The 17873-nt window shown below is 35.1% G+C and overlaps 1 protein-coding gene across 1 annotated transcript in view; it reads left to right on the top strand.

The window, feature by feature from the left end:
- The window catches only part of LOC132730248 (uncharacterized), a 37521-nt gene that overhangs the window by 10648 nt on the left and 9000 nt on the right, over positions 1 to 17873 (top strand). The window contains exon 3 of the mRNA XM_060716127.1: positions 12705 to 12845. Coding sequence (XP_060572110.1) covers positions 12705 to 12845 — 141 coding nt within the window. The remainder of the gene's footprint in view (positions 1 to 12704; positions 12846 to 17873) is intronic.

The raw sequence follows: 17873 nt of genomic DNA, 5'->3' as shown, positions 1-17873 counted from the left end.
AAGCTATAAAGCTTATAAAGGTCTTCTCCTACATATTTGCACAATGCAGTTAAATTATGACAGTGTTTGCAATATTGTTTGATAACTTTAGGTCCAGCACAGTGTAATAGGATATTTACTTGTATCTTTTCATCTTTCTCAGCATTTCCACTGGCAGTCAACACTGGTAAAGTAAATTTCCATTGGCGCTTCCATTTGATAAAGTTGTGTGATATGTTACCATTTTCAACATCTAAATGTCCAGGGGGTCTAAACATATCTGCCATGATTGTCAGTTCGAATAATACCGATTACGAAGGCTAAATTCGAATAATATTGAGTACAAATCCTTAGTTCGAATAATATTGAGTACGAATCTTCCCTTTCCCGAAAATGGCTTTTGGACGATATATTTCACTAAAGTGGCAGAAATACTTCACACTGCAGGTGTGAAACAAATAATTGCATACTCCTCCGATGCCACCACGTTGATAGGGTTCTATTATATGCAATTATATGACAATACGTCAGAACGTAAACTTTAATCCATTCATACAGACGCTTACAATGTTACATAACACTAAATAAGACATATATATCTGTATATGCTCGTTTTCTAAAACAGTTTGAAATAGAAAAAGTATGCAAGTCTATATTTAAAAGTAAATAAGGTTTATTTGTTTGATTTAATATTAATTTTGGGTGTTGGACATATTTTTATACAGAGTATGTCGTAATTCATTCATTCTTGCACGCGCATGCGTGGATACGAAGTTTGAAGCTTAGGTTTACACAATGCTTTTATGAATGAAATAGAAATTTTCATATTTTTTGCTTTCATGTTTAGAAAATGTTTATTTGAACTGAAAGTGCATAGTTTTGAACTTTCAAAGCTTATTGACCACTATGCAAACAGCATATTAATAAAAAGTGATCTTAATGTGACAATCCTGCAAAATGAGGATCTACTTTTATCGAGGTTTCATCCAAAGGTGGATGTTGTTCAGCAAAACACGTTAGGTGTACTAAATCTGAAATACAGCTATAACTCTGTATACATTGCAAGCAATGTATACAAAAATCAAAATAATTTTAACATTGCTTCCAAGATATAATTAAATATTTCCAGCTCGTGACTGCCGAGGTTAATAGCATTAGCCAGGTCCATAGTCTTTATTAAATTACTGTTTTATCAGCTAAATGATCAGTTAAAAAATCAGTTGGTTAATTTTCAAGGTTGTATGAAAATCCTTTTTAACGCTGATAGAATGTATATAAGCTCTCAACAAGCGGACGCCAAACAAAAAATGTTTTTAAGGCCCGCTTGATGATACTTCTGACCGAGCCACCGTATCTGTCTGTCATACAAATTTTATGTCAAGCCTGCATACGACAAGAAAGCAGACGACGATAATTTGCCTAAAACAAGGTATAAATCATCGAATTTTTCATTCTATCGACTGTGTCTTTTAATTGAAGCTTATTAACCTTTAGTACATGCAAAATGCTTCACTATCTAAATCAAGAAAGTGAAAACAGGGCATACTGTGAAAAATATTGCTTTGATTGCGAAATATAACGATTTTCTAGTCCGTTCAGTTCATATGACTGATCGAAATTCAGTATAAATATATACATAATTGTCGTTTGAACAAGTTATACCACTTAAACAATCTGTTTTATTTGTATATTTTATATGATTTCATGTTTTCACGTGTGTACTTTAGGCACCGTACAACTTGGTCAATAGTAAAAGTGGACATTGCATTATTCGTATTCGTCCTTAAATCATCGCATCATTTTTTTTTCAACTCTTCCATAAAATAACATATTATTTATGATAGAGAAAGTGAATAGTCCTTCATCAAATAAAACATATTTGTAAGTAGACCTGTAAGTCTACTGTTACTTTTAAAAAATGGTGCAAAAGAAAACAATTCCAGTTATTATCAGTCTAACGGAATAAAAATGCGGTGTTAGAATTCATCGTTGTGCGGTGCTCCTATATTCGTGTCAGAAGGAGTTTTTCCACCAATTTTCCCCAAAAACAATTACAAAAGAATCACATCCTTAGTGTGGAACCGTAATTTATTCTTAACCATTATATATTTATATACGGACTCGTCAATTCATAGCAAAAGCATACCACGACCCTTTGTAAACACTATTTCTCCGATATATGTGAAGTTTTGCGAATAATGTTGTGCTAGATAAACGATGAAACGTTTCAAAATTCAATGGAATAATTAAAATAAGTTTGCAATATCTTACTACTAGAGTAAGATATTTTATAAGCTATTTATTACAATTCGATCAGCCAGCCATAACTTGTCTAGAAAGATACGGTGTCTTGGGCAGAAGTATGATTGTTTTTTTTTTAATTGGTCGGTAGTACCCTGAATCCCGTTAACTTCCAACATTTCATTTACCGCGTCACGACCAATAGCGACACGAAGAAAATGTTGGTTATGAAATCATTTAATGTTACAAGATTATAGAGTATTTTTAAACTGTACCACTAACACTGTTTCATTTAAAATCAACAGAAAGTGTATATGTTAAGTTTTCCTTGCCACCCATTATGAAAAATAACATTATGGCTCTTCTTGCTGATATAAAGTCATTCGTTGATGCGCCCTGTGTCAACAACTGTACACATGTGCACGGGTTATCATCAAGCGAATGCTCCAGCTGCCAATCTATACAATTACATGGCACCAATGTTTATCCGGTTGATAAATCGTTTTGGATAGAGTGGGACACATGGTCAGGTTTGTAGGGGTTTTTTTTGTGTTTTTTTTAATGCTATTTATTTATATTTCGAGACATTTTATGATAGGAAAACAACTGGAAAGGTTTTCAAGGAAAACATCAATGTTAAATAACTAATTGGTTTTAAGAAAGTAATATGATATGAATCTTACACCGGCTGCCGGTACAGACCGGAATATCTAGCTCGAGGGTGACTGTTTACTACGGTAACGAGGTTCTGTCGAGTTTCCGCTAAACAGTTACCCGAGAGCTAGATATTCCCGTCTGCACCGACAGCCTGTGTTTGATTCTTTTTCTTGCATATTACATATCAATTATTTTCAGAACAGAAACTACGAAAACTGATATTCTCATAATGCACGTTTTTCTTATAGTAGCGTATGAACTTGCAACTTCATTCATAACGGTTTAGTGGCGTCATCCTAAGAACGCAATTCATTCAAAAAATGCGCGCGGCAATGACGTCATGTGAAGCACGCGACTTGACTTACATGGGGGTATAAGACGGGTTTTCTAGCACCGGTGTAAACGGTAGATAATCCTGTCTGATATGCAAGAAATGTAGATATCTGTTCCATTAATATGATATGGACAGGAATTTCATAAGTATTATGTTTGGGTTTTTTGTTTTATTGTGATGTAAAATGATCCACTGTGACATGTAAGGCGGCAAGTTTGCAAGCTCTGTACAGCTCGCGGTAACGTAACTGTGACATGTTAGGCGGCAAGTTTGCAATCTCTCTACTGCCTGGGGTAACGTCACTGTGACATGTTAGGCGGCAAGTTTGCAAGCTCTCTACAGTCCGGGGTAACGTCACTGTGACATGTTAGGCGGCAAGTTTGCAAGCTCTCTACAGTCCGGGGGTAACGTCACTGTGACATGTAAGGCGGCAAGTTTGCAATCTCTCTACTGTCCGGGGTAACGTCACTGTGACATGTTAGGCGGCAAGTTTGCAATCTCTCTACTGCCCGGGGTAACGTCACTGTGACATGTTAGGCGGCAAGTTTGCAAGCTCTCTACTGCCCGGGGTAACGTCACTGTGACATGTTAGGCGGCAAGTTTGCAAGCTCTGTACAGCTCGCGGTAACGTAACTGTAACATGTTAGGCGGCAAATTTGCAATCTCTCTACTTCCCGGGGTAACGTCACTGTGACATGTTAGGCGGCAAGTTTGCAAGCTCTCTACAGTCCGGGGTAACGTAACTGTGACATGTTAGGCGGCAAGTTTGCAAGCTCTCTACAGTCCGGGGTAACGTCACTGTGACATGTTAGGCGGCAAGTTTGTAATCTCTCTACTGCCCGGGGTAACGTCACTGTGACATGTTAGGCGGCAAGTTTTGCAATCTCTCTACAGTCCGGGGTAACGTCACTGTGACATGTTAGGCGGCAAGTTTGCAATCTCTCTACTGTCCGGGGTAACGTCACTGTGACATGTTAGGCGGCAAGTTTGCAAGCTCTCTACTGCCCGGGGTAACGTCACTGTGACATGTTAGGCGGCAAGTTTGCAAGCTCTGTACAGCTCGCGGTAACGTCACTGTGACATGTTAGGCGGCAAGTTTGCAATCTCTCTACTGCCGGGGTAACGTCACTGTGACATGTTAGGCGGCAAGTTTGCAAGCTCTCTACAGTCCGGGGTAACGTCACTGTGACATGTTAGGCGGCAAGTTTGCAAGCTCTCTACTGCCCGGGGTAACGTCACTGTGACATGTTAGGCGGCAAGTTTGCAAGCTCTGTACAGCTCGCGGTAACGTAACTGTGACATGTTAGGCGGCAAATTTGCAATCTCTCTACTGCCCGGGGTAACGTCACTGTGACATGTTAGGCGGCAAGTTTGCAAGCTCTCTACAGTCCGGGGTAACGTCACTGTGACATGTTAGGCGGCAAGTTCGCAAGCTCTCTACAGTCCGGGGTAACGTCACTGTGACATGTTAGGCGGCTAGTTTGCAATCTCTCTACTGCCCGGGTAACGTCACTGTGACATGTTAGGCGGCAAGTTTGCAATCTCTCTACAGTCCGGGGTAACGTCACTGTGACATGTTAGGCGGCAAGTTTTGCAATCTCTCTACTGTCCGGGTAACGTCACTGTGACATGTTAGGCGGCAAGTTTGCAAGCTCTCTACTGCCCGGGGTAACGTCACTGTGACGTGTTAGGCGGCAAGTTTGCAAGCTCTGTACAGCTCGCGGTAACGTCACTGTGGCATGTTAGGCGGCAAGTTTGCAATCTCTCTACTGCCCGGGGTAACGTCACTGTGACATGTTAGGCGGCAAGTTTGCAAGCTCTCTACAGTTCGGGGTAACGTCACTGTGACATGTTAGGCGGCAAGTTTGCAAGCTCTCTACTGCCCGGGGGTAACGTCACTGTGACATGTTAGGCGGCAAGTTTGCAAGCTCTCTACTGCCCGGGGTAACGTCACTGTGACATGTTAGGCGGCAAGTTTGCAAGCTCTCTACTGCCCGGGGTAACGTCACTGTGACATGTTAGGCGGCAAGTTTGCATGCTCTCTACTGCCCGGGGTAACGTCACTGTGACATGTTAGGCGGCAAGTTTGCAAGCTCTCTACAGTCCGGGTAACGTCACTGTGACATGTTAGGCGGCAAGTTTGCAAGCTCTCTACAGTCCGGGGTAACGTCACTGTGACATGTTAGGCGGCAAGTTTGCAAGCTCTCTACTGCCCGGGGTAACGTCACTGTGACATGTTAGGCGGCAAGTTTGCAATCTCTCTACAGTCCGGGGTAACGTCACTGTGACATGTTAGGCGGCAAGTTTGCAATCTCTCTACTGCCCGGGGTAACGTCACTGTGACATGTTAGGCGGCAAGTTTGCAAGCTCTCTACTGCCCGGGGTAACGTCACTGTGACATGTTAGGCGGCAAGTTTGCATGCTCTGTACAGCTCGAGGTAACGTTACTGTGACATGTTAGGCGGCATTTTTGCCCTCTTAACAGATGGACCCTTTTAAACATAGGATCTAGCTACTAGCTCTTGACTTGACATATTTCAGAAACAAACAACATAATTATGACCGTATTGTATTTAGAAGAAATGTACATTTTGAAAACAGGATATTGAATTGTATTGTAAATAGTTTTAACTGTCTAATTTAGGTCAGGAGGAGCGTTTTACCTTGGCAGAAAATAATGACCCAAGCAAATGCTTAGAACATCAGGTAAATTTTATAGCATAGAAAAAATATTATAGATAATCATATATCAAGCCATATATGTGTAGATATGAACATATTAGACCGGAACCTCTAGCTCGTGGTAACTGTTTACAGGTGTTGTTGGGTTTTTCTTAAATCTTTTTGTTTGCATATAACCTAGATTTTTAATATCATATCTCCCACTAAAAGTTGCACATGTATAGCATACAAGACAATAATGTGTTATATATACGCCAGTAGGAACTCAAGTTTTTGAAATGAATGCATATAGTTACATAACTTTCGGTAAGTTAGACATACGATAAAATCAGTAAAACTGAATCAATAAAACATGTTCAAGTTGTTCAACCTTTTAGAGTCCTTTTAGAATCGTTGACAATCGGACAAGTACTACCTTTTCATATTATTTATGAAATTACATCTCTACTGTACTCGTATACTCCTTTTTTAAACGAATCATTTTAGAACAAAAAAATAGAAGGTTAACATAATTCTTATCTAAGATCTTAACAGTTATACAAACATTACATCATGATTTTATTTTTAAGTCCTCAAACTTGTATTCCTCATCAACTTCTTACAGAAGTCTTCGATATATTGTTCTGCTTCTGCTTTTTTGTTTGAAAGATATACCATTTAACAGTATCTCAAATTTTGTACGGTCAATCAAATGTGTAGACAACCGTTTAACACGTCGACAGTCGTACTAATATATCAATATCTATGGAACGCCATAGCTGCCTCTTGTTGTTACATTTCGTTTTATTTTCTCCTAAAAGCGTCTTAGTATGTATAATAGAAGACTTGTGTTGGCTTGCCAACGTTTTATGAGAACCTGTCTTAACGAAGTCTTATTAGGTCAAATATTCTTTTTCTCTCGTCAAAACGTAGTGCTGACTTGTCTAAACACCGTCTTATTATTTCAAAAAGTCATGTTATCATGTGCAAATCCGGTGTTAACATGCCGAATGGAAGTCTTAATATGTCTAACATGCACGCCATCTTTTCGAATTAAGAGTTCAATATGTCTGAACACAGACTTGTTTAAATGTGGTGTTGAATTGTCTTGAAATTGTCTTATCATGTGAAACAGAAGTGTTATCTTGTCGGAAGTTGGTGGTCATCTTGTCCAAATGTGATCGTGGTATGTTATGACACTGTTGTATTATGTTATACTGTCGTTTTTGTCTTGTCCAAATGTGGTATTGACTTGTCTAAACACCGTCACACCATGTCATTGTGTTCAAATTCGGTGTTATCTTGCTAAAGAATGTCTTTTATGTCAAAATAGCATGCTGTCTTGTCCAACTGTGGTGGGTAATTTGTCTAGAAATTGTCTTATTATGTGAAACAGTAGTGTTATCTTGTCGGAACTTGGTGTCAACTTGTCAAACTCATGTCTTATTATGTCGGCTAGTAGTGATATCTTGTTCAACCATTATATTGACCTGGCTGAGCGCTGTCCTGTTTTGTCAAACTGTTATGTTGCTTAGTATGAGGTGGTGTTATTCTGTCTTATTATGCCAGAACATCACGCTTTCTTGTCTAAAACTGTTGTTATCCTGTCTAAAAATATACTTATTATGTGAAATACTAGTGCTGACTTGCCAATAAATTATGTTTGTTTGTGTAAACGTTATTGCATTATATCAAACAGTATTGTTGACTTGTCGAAAGATGGTATTGACATGTCTAAACACTGCCTAATTTTCTCAGATCGCCATGCTATTTTATCCAAACTTTATGTTAACCGGCCTAAACACCGTCTTATTATGTGAAATAATGGTGGTATCATTTTTTCCTTTTCAAATGTGGTGTTTACTTGTTGAAACACAGTATTATTATGTAGTACAGTAGCGTTAACTTGCCAGTTTATGACGTTAACATGTCTAAATACCGTCTCATTATGTCAGATAATCGTGTTATCCTGTCTCAAAACTCAGTATCACGTGACCAGAATCCGCGCGGAGCGTGAAAAGAAAGAGCAAAAAAGATAACGAGGCAGTTTCGCAAAATCAGACAGCGCTTTCTTAAGACAGAACTAAATTTGAACAAATTTACACAATTATCAGACACAATAAGACTATTTCTGTGTTTTACGAGAAAACATCAAATTTGGACAATATAACACTTCTGTTTTACATTATAAGAAAGAGTTTAGACACGTCTTTACCACATTCCGACAAGATACCTTTTTTTTTTGACTTTATAAGACTGAGTTTTAACCAGTCAAAACCGCTTTTTGATAAAATAGCATACAGTTTATCATAATAAGGCATGATTTAGCCCAGTCAACACTCCATTTCGGCAAGATAATTCGAATATTTGATATAAAAAGACAACTCAGAAGTGTACGTTGGCAAATTAACACAGATGTTTGACACAATAAGACAATGTTAAGGCATTTAAACACCGTATTTTGACAAAATAGCATGGCAGTTTGATAAAATAAAGCTTTGCTTTCACAAGTTAACACCAAATAACGACAAGAGAACACTACTGTTTCAAATGATCAGGCAGTCTTTTGATTAAACAGCTCCACAATTTGACCAAATAGCGCGACAAGTTGACATAATATGACACATTTCAGACACGCCAAAACGACATTTTGACATGATAACACTATTGTTTGAAAAAATCAAACAATGTTAACACAAGTCAACATCACATTTTAAAGAGATAAGACTACTGTTACGCATAATAAGGCAATGTTTAGACAAGTCGACAAATTACAATGGCATTACAACGCTTATATTTGACATAATAAGACGCTTTCTGAGCAAGATAAAAAGAAATGTAAAAACATGATGCAGCTATGGCGTTCCATAAATATCGGTATAAAACATAATTGACGTACGGTAACTATTTATCTATTTTTTAGGTCGACTATTCTATAAGAATAAGTAAAACTATTGTAGGCACCCGAGCGTCGGTGTCGGCGTCCGCGTAACAAAGTCCATTGACATACGGCTTTGAAACTTTGCATACTTATCCACCATCTAACAGTTTCAAGATTCAAGCATTGACACAATTATGCCCACTTTTCGACTTAGAATTTACATTAAAGTTTTTGTAATATCTCAAATATTTTCAAAGTCCTTAGACATATGTTTTTGAAACATTTTCACATTTGTTCACCATCATGACCTCAACCTGTAGACAGGAGGCGGTAACTGTATCAAGCATTTTGACAGAATTTTGCCCCTTTTTCGACTTAGAATTTATGTTAAAGATTTTGTAATACCTCAAATATTTTCAAAGTCCATTGACATATGGCTTTGAAACTTTGCACATTTGTTAACCATCATAACCCCAAACAGTAGACAGGAGGAAGTAACTTATCAAGCATTTTAACAGAATAATGCTTCCTTTTTTAGTTAGAATTTACGTTAATTTGTTTTGTTATACCTCAAATATTTTCAAAGACCATTGACATATGGCTTTGAAACTTTGCTCACTTGTTTAACATCATGACCCCAACCTGTAGACAGGAGGAGGTAATTTTATCATGCTTTTTGACAAAATTATGCCCCATTTTTACTTAAAATTACGTTAAAGTTTTTGTAACACCTTAAAGTCCATTGACATATGGCTTTGGAACTTTGACACTAGCCTGTAGACAGGAGAGGGTAACTGTTTCAAGCATTTTGACAGATTTATGCCCATTTTTCGACTTAGAATTTTCGTTAAAGTTTTTGTTATACCTTAAATATTTTCAAAGTCCATTGACATATGGCTTTTAAAGTTTGCACGCTTGTTCACCATCATGATCCCAACCTGTAGACAGGAGGAGGTAACTCTATGAAGCATTTGGCAAATTAAATCCCCATTTTAAACTTAGAATTGACATTTAAGTTTGCATACCACCTCAGATATTTTCATATTCTATTGACACCTGGCTTTGAAACAAGTTGAAATTTTATACTCTTCTTTGGGAGCATAAAATGACTCTCTCCAAGGCCTATAACTGTAGCATGTATTTAAAGAAAAAAATTGCCTTTTTTTAACTTATAAATTTTACATTTGTTACGTACATATGTATGTACTGAGTTATTGCGCCTTTATTAAACGTGACGCGCCTTTTTATATGTTATTGTATTGACGTCATTATATGAGTTGACTTCAGGTAATCGATAATAAAACAACGTTATTGAAGAACCAGTGCAATCTTTTGATTATTATTAATTATTAACAACATTATCAAGGCTCTTTTACTAACAAGAACTAAGTATAGTCGAGCGTTGCTGTCCTACTGACAGCTCTTGTTAAATTTCCCTAACAATGTTCGAGTAAATCAATGTAATGGATTCATAGTCAACATCTTAAGAAGCCTGCTTACGAATTTCTGGTCCTGTGCAAACTTTACTCTACATGAATTTTGATTGAAAATAACCACACTTTCCGATGAGATGAGGCATTTAAAAATGTCTTTTTCTCATGATAATATATCATTTTAAGATACGATTCGTAAACATCGACAATTTGTCATTAAGTATTCCAAACCATACCTTCAAAAATGCTTTTCTTCTAAAGATAAAGGGTATGTTAGTTTGTATGTCTTCAAAATTTGAGTAACGTCATCAACCGTTCGCCTCTACTAAATGATAACATCGACATCCAGTCATCAGCAAGAATGAAAAACACTGAAAACCGTTCAACGAAACAATTTTTAGGGCTTTTTCGCTATAGAAGCTAGGAAAGAGTAAATTTTTTTTTGTTCATTTAAAGTACATTAATTCATGGTACTTTTGTTGTACCGCAAATTGTGCAGCGTATTATTTGTTCGTTGTTCTTGATGTAGTTGTTGTTCAAGTTTCGGGAAAACTCTCAGGCTATAAGCTGTTACTGACTTAAAGTCATTGATATTCAAAATCTAAAATATTGTCATAAGCTTCCTGAGTTTAGTTTTATAATGCTATTTTGCCAACTTCAGGAAACGACGAGCTTATACAGGTTTTGTGTGTCATAATATGTCTAAAGAGTTAACCAATGAAAATTTCCGGAAATACATAAAAGCTTTAAATTGACCAATCAGACTCAAACATGTATATAACATTCTGTTTACAATTGACCACTTGTTTCTCAGACTTATGTGACATGTAGACTAATTAAAGTAACAACTTTATTGTGTCAAAACATTAAGTTGACATTTATTTGTCTGTAGAATTTGTACATAGTGTGTCCACAACTTATTATATATTCTATGGCAGATAAAAAAACACAATACTTCATTCAATAACAGTATCTGATAAAATCTTTGAGAATACTTTTTCATTGTTTTAAAACAATTATTTAAACTGAATTATATTTCAATAATAAAAAAAATATATTTATAATATCAATAAATCCATTATAATATCTATATTTTCACGGCAGAACACTTTCTAATGGACCTCTTGTTTACGAAATCCATCTACACTTCAATAATTTTTAATTGTGCTCCATATAAGATGATTTATTTTACAGCATATCAATTAATTTATAAATGTAAGCATAAGAAAATAACACCATTAAATATGATACTTTACATCGCCTTTCTTAATATCACTTCATAAACATCATCATCATCATCGACAAAGTTATATTCTTCGCCAATAAGTGATTGACATATTTTCTTATGCTATTCGAACTGTGTTAAAAGGTCATTGTGAAATGGACTCATGAAACTCGTCAACGGTGAAAGGTCAAACAAGAGATTACTCTATCTACATGTTATCAAATATCAGTTGTAAAAAGTAATATCAGAAATGTTAGATTCAACATTTATTTCTCTAAATCAAAGTTTGTTAACATTTTTATAACCCTTGCATAATGTAGGGAGGACGATTTTTTATTTTATTTTTTTTATTTTTATTATTTTTTTTTTTGGGGGGGGGGGGTGGTGCTCTATTTTTTGTTGTTGTTTTGTTTGTTTGTTTTGGCGGGGGGGAGGTAGTATATATCAACCAACGAGGTGTTCATTGAGAATCTAATGTTACTGAATGTGTGGTTGGGGTGAGACAAATAATAAATAAGAATTTTCATATAAGATGGCTATAAACAGTACAATAATATAGAATTAAATAATGAGATTGAATAACGACTTTGCTACAATTAGTATGCAAGGATACCTTGATATCACCGACATGTTTTTTATATAATTATTTATATGGTTAAAGAAAAAAAAGATAAATTTATTTTAAATTGAAAAATGCCATATCAAACATTGTATTACCTATTCTTTTGCATTAAAACAGGAGGTCTGCAGAGACCAGACGGGTGTACACAAATGTGTTGGGATTGGTAGATGTGATAAGTTATTTTATAAGACTGTAAAATGTACGCATGCATACAACTTATTATTTATAGTTATTATTTTACCATTTCTTGAAAAAGCCTAGCGGCCCGGCTTATATGTGCAAACAACTGTTTATATAGGGCCACATAACCTATCAAAATCTTTATAACAATATTCGCTCACTTTTTTGAAAAGCAAAAACAACTTAGCTTAAAGCGAAGACACAAGCTGCTGACGTAATTTTAGACTAAAAATGAGCAAATTACACGTATTCTGTGATCAAACTTTGATCAAACTATATATAGAAACGTTTGGCATACTCATGAGACTTTAAAACAAAAAGGAAGTAAAATTGATAAAGTTTGTTATGTATCAGTAAAAAAAAGATGAAATTAAATTTATTTATTAAGATGTAAACAAATGGTGCATTTCCTTGAATTAATTTTTGTCCACATCTAAATGAAATATAAACATTTAAATTTCCAGTGTTGTCGAAAATCTCTTTCTTTTCAGTTTACCTTGGTATCTATGGTGATATCAATGTCCTTGATTTCTACGGATTGGACTATGCAGCAGAGACTGTGCTCAATACCGTTGCAAGTTTTATAGAACTTTCCTGCAAATCAGCCATTAACATATACTTTTCCGAAAAAGGTAAGGTTGAACAAAGTCCACCACTGGATATTAAAGGCTTATTATGCCATCGCAATGCTTTTATTTTTTATTTCTCAAAAGTTCTTTAATTTTGTTGACCTTTCATATTTTCTAAATAAAATTTACATACCTATCACCTGAACAATCATTTGCTAATGTTGCAATTTAGCAATTAGTACAGATTTGGTGAATAAGTATTTTGTATGGAAGTCAAAATACTACTGTGTTTACATTTTGCTTCATTTTCGACATAAATTTTCACATACAGTGCTAGTTTCTTCAAGTAAAATACATTTACTGTGCATTTAAATGGTTAAAAAAACATTATAAAAACCCATTTTTGTCCTTTCTTAAGAAGAAAAAAAATATTCGTTTGTGAACCATAATGTGCCTTTAAAGTAGTAAGGTTTCCACAACATCTACAATACTATCGCAAAGGTAAGTTTTTAATAAAATCCACTTCACTATCCAAAATGTACAGTTTAATCCACCACAGTATGTAAAGGGTAAGGTTCAACAAAATCCGCCAAACTTTCTGAAAAATTAGGTTCGTTCAACAAAATTCACCACACTGTCTGTAAGGTAAGGTTTCAACAAAATCCACCACACTGTCTCTAAAGTATGGTACAACAAAATCCATCAAACTTTTTGAAGAGTAAGGTTGAACAAAATCGACCACAGTGTCTTATAAAAATCCACCACACTGTCTCTAAGGATAGATTTAACAAAATTCACCACATTGCCTCAAAGGCGGGGTTCAACAAAATCCACCACAATGTCTCTCAGGTAATATTCAACAAAATTCACCACACTTATTTGAAGGTGATGTTGAACAAACTTTTCCACACTAACTCGAAGGTAATGTTGAACAAAATCCGCAACACTATCTTAACGGTTATGTTCAATAAAATCCACCACAGTCTATGAGTAAAGAACACATGACAAAATCACCCACAGTCTATGAGTAAAGAATACATGACAAAATCCACCACAGTCTATGAGTGAAAAATACATGACAAAAGCCACCACAGTCTATGAGTGAAAAATACATGACAAAATCCACTACAGTCTATGAGTGAAAAATACATGACAAAGTCCACCACAGTCTATGAGTAAAGAATAAATGAAAAAATCCACCACAGTCTATGAGTAAAGAATACATGACACAATCCACCACAGTCTATGAGTAAAGAATACATGACAAAATCCACCACAGTCTATGAGTGAAAAATACATGACAAAATCCACTACAGTCTATGGGTGAAAAATACATGACAAAGTCCACCACAGTCTATGAGTAAAGAATACATGAAAAAAATCCACCACAGTCTATGAGTAAAGAATACATGACACAATCCACCACAGTCTATGAGTAAAGAATACATGACAAAATCCACTACAGTCTATGAGTAAAGAATACATGACAAAATCCACCACAGCCTATGAGTAAAGAATACATGACAAAATCCACCACAGCCTATGAGTAAAGAATAAATGACAAAATCCACCACAGCCTATGAGTAAAGTATACATGACAAAATCCACCACACAGTCATAAAAGTTAAGAATACTTGACATATTTCGGTGTAATGAAAATAACATGCAACGCTCATCTTTTCTAATACATGCAATTCTTCATAATTCAAGTGCCTATACATATGATTCGGTTAAAATTTTGTTTAATTGCTTAAGATTTCAAAAAGCCAAACAATTACTAAGTATTTATTTAAGAGTTATAGTAAAGAATTGTAAGATAGTGAAACTATATGTAGGAATATGTTTCCATCTTTCTAGCAAGAGCTACAATGGGTGCGCACATTGATGTCGAACCATCTCCCGGTAGAACAACTAGCTTGCAGAAAATGGAGGACTTAATTTTGAATACCAAAACTTTTCAATTTGGCACTTTAACGATTGAAGCTATTAAAAATTCTTTTAGAAAGACATACGCAGATATTGGTAATGTATCTTTCTTGAATATTCTGTAAATTAGACAAAAATGTTTTGTCATTTCGGCCAGAAATTAGACGACAGAGGTTGTTGATAAAGTTTTGTGATTTTGCACATTTTAGCATTATTCATTCTAGGACTAAATGATTATTAATTATCTGAGATTCCCTTACTTACCATGAACGAATTTGTTCCGAAAATTGTATGCCATCCATTAGTTTAAAAATACTTTTTACGTTACATAGAGATAAATGATATTCGCCTCTGATATAATGGAAGACGTATGTAACATCTATCAATCCGGTAAGCGTATAGTGTTTTGTTTTTTTTAGGTTTTATATATAACAATGCACCGAAAAAATCACAATGGTTGACATTAGATAAATCCATCATTATTCATTGCTTGTATCAAGACAATATTACAGTCATTATAATATATAATCGGTATAAATAATTTCTTTTTGCTTCCAAGTCATGTTTTTTGCAACTTAACTTTATGAGCTAAGCCTTACATATGCTTTTTTTTTCAAAAGCTTTTTATTTTTATGGTGTCGTGTATCAGATTCCAAAATGTTACTCAATATATTTACAGCTAAGTCATCTTGTGTTTGGTTTTTTTTATTGCAGTTATATTTTTCAGGTGATCAGAATCTTACATGCTCTTTTTTCAATATTACACATATTACTCCTTTCTAAAGAATTGGGGGAAAATCTTACACTTAATATGCCATTAAAACTTAATTTAGATATATGCAAATACCAGCGCTACTGCTCTTTCTTGTAAGTCACTGCTGCTCGTTGCATTGTACAATTGATCTCTTACCGGATCATTAAGGCTTGATAATAAAGCCAGGGTCTGACTATTATAACAGGCTCAAAGTCTAGAATATTAAGAAAATAACGCAATTATTTCTATTTTTATATTTCAATGATGTTAATTTTAATCCCGTTTGTGACTGAATTTAATCGAGAGAAATATTAACAATATGAACCTGTTTTTGTTTCTGTATACAGCTCATGCATCATGGTGTAAATCACCAAAGAAAATATAACTATCTTATCCTTTATTTGTTCCTCTGTTGGTAATTTCTTTAAATTCGCTAAAGATAATAAGTGGCTCAAACTGGATAATAAGATGATATTTTTTCGTTTGATTGAAATATGGAATATATTTTCACGAAACATTATAAGATGCCACATATTTTCACGAGCCGGGACGGCGAGTGAAAATATGAGGCATTTTATCATGTTGAGTGAAAATATATACCATATTTCACGAAAAACGAAAAAATAACCTTTTTATTTAATTTCATTATCAAAGAAAAATGGTTATGACCCCCCTTGCCTGCTACGCAACTGCAATTGTAAGCGTTAATGACTGAATTAAAGATATTGGTGTTCGGATTTATTTTCTTAGTTAGACCATTTTCTATCATTTCTAGATAGTTTTCAAAACAAACTTCAACAAAAAAGTTGTTTGTATTTAGCAGATTTTTCAAACAAAATGGCGAAAGAAGTCCCTTAAAATAAATATGAGTTTTGACTCCGCCCACTTTCATTTTATATTTCATATTTATTTTAAAAAAATATGAAATATATTTGACTGATAATAGCATCATATTTCATAGGTAAAATTAAATAATGAGCAGGAATTTAATTTTGGCATCAAACAAAATTATCGATAAGTAGAGGATATTCAATACTGAATTTATTGAACGAGTTGTATTATTTATTAAAATTGTATTATGCGAGTCTCTGGCGAGCATACTATCATTTCATTCAGCGAATTTAATAAATTTAGTAATGAATACAACTTTTAAATCTGCGAGATTTTATGTCAAAATTGTATAAAATGTCGCGGCTTAGGGAAATTCGCGAGTTTTTCTGTCACACTTCTGTGTAAAAAGTCGAGTTTTACTAAGGAAACCGCGACATTTTCTGTCTACATAGTATATTAAGCTACCCAAACATATGCCCACTTAAGGTAGCCAATTGCGGCCATTATAATCCGCAATATTTTGTTTTGATGCATAGGCCTACCTTGTAAAAAGTCGAATTTGAGCACTCAGTTTCGACTTTTTGTGCCGGGAAATCTCTGCGTAAAAAGTTGCGGCTAAAAAGTCGCGGATTTCTTACAAAAATCTCGGGTAAAAACAAACGCGACTTTTTATGAAAAAGTCGTTGTAGAGGAACAAAAAGTCGCGGCCTGTTATTTTTCTCCTCGACTTTTGGTAGAATTTCTACTACACTTGCAAAAAAATGTCGCGGATTTCTTTCTTTTCGACTTTTTTTACTACAGACAAATGAGAGATACAATGTAGAGTCAAACCATGGACGCTACCGACCACTTGAGTCAAAATGTTCCTTGCTGTGTCCAACAACTATTATAAGATATCGAGGTTTATAAGTTCCCCCCGACATTTTGTATGATTTCGGCCGAAAATCTCGCGGATTTGTATGATTTCGGTAGGAAATTTCGCGGATTTGTGTGATTTCGGCAGAAAATCTCGCAGATTTGTAAGTTGCACGCGACATTTATGGTAAAACGATAAAATTTCTCGCGGGTTTGGAATGGCCGCAACCGGCCACCATAAGGGTATGTGACCAGTTCTCATCTGCTAAATTACGCTCCGTCCGTCTCTTTAAGTGAAATTGAAAAAAAACATTGGATGTACAAATGAAAGATTCAAAATGAAACAGAAAATGTAATAATTATGTATAATCTGAGTTTATTGACATGACAATTATGAATATATTATAGCACCCATTAAAATATTCGCACTTCGGTTCTGTCCGTGTAGTTTACGAGAATTAATATGGAGTATATCTTATGTTTTAAAGTTCACACCAGCCTAATGTAATGACAGTCGTTACATCCGCAATAGCACAGTCTGATAAGTGATTGCCTGATATATGAGAGGTTTGTGGTTCGATCCCTTCTGTTGCCATTGTTTTAGACCTACTCTTTATTTTTGCAGTATATTTTATTGAAAATGGCCGAGTTAACATAATTGTCTACACGGATATGAAGCTACTTAGAAACACTGTTTTGTTTTGAGTTTTACGGTATTAAATTGA

This window comes from Ruditapes philippinarum, unplaced genomic scaffold (assembly GCF_026571515.1).
Source record: "Ruditapes philippinarum isolate M1 unplaced genomic scaffold, ASM2657151v2 ctg1655_1_1_1_1, whole genome shotgun sequence".
NCBI classification, from domain to species: domain Eukaryota; kingdom Metazoa; phylum Mollusca; class Bivalvia; order Venerida; family Veneridae; genus Ruditapes; species Ruditapes philippinarum.
Note: the sequence above shows the minus strand (reverse complement) of the source record. Positions and strands in the feature narration are given on the sequence as shown.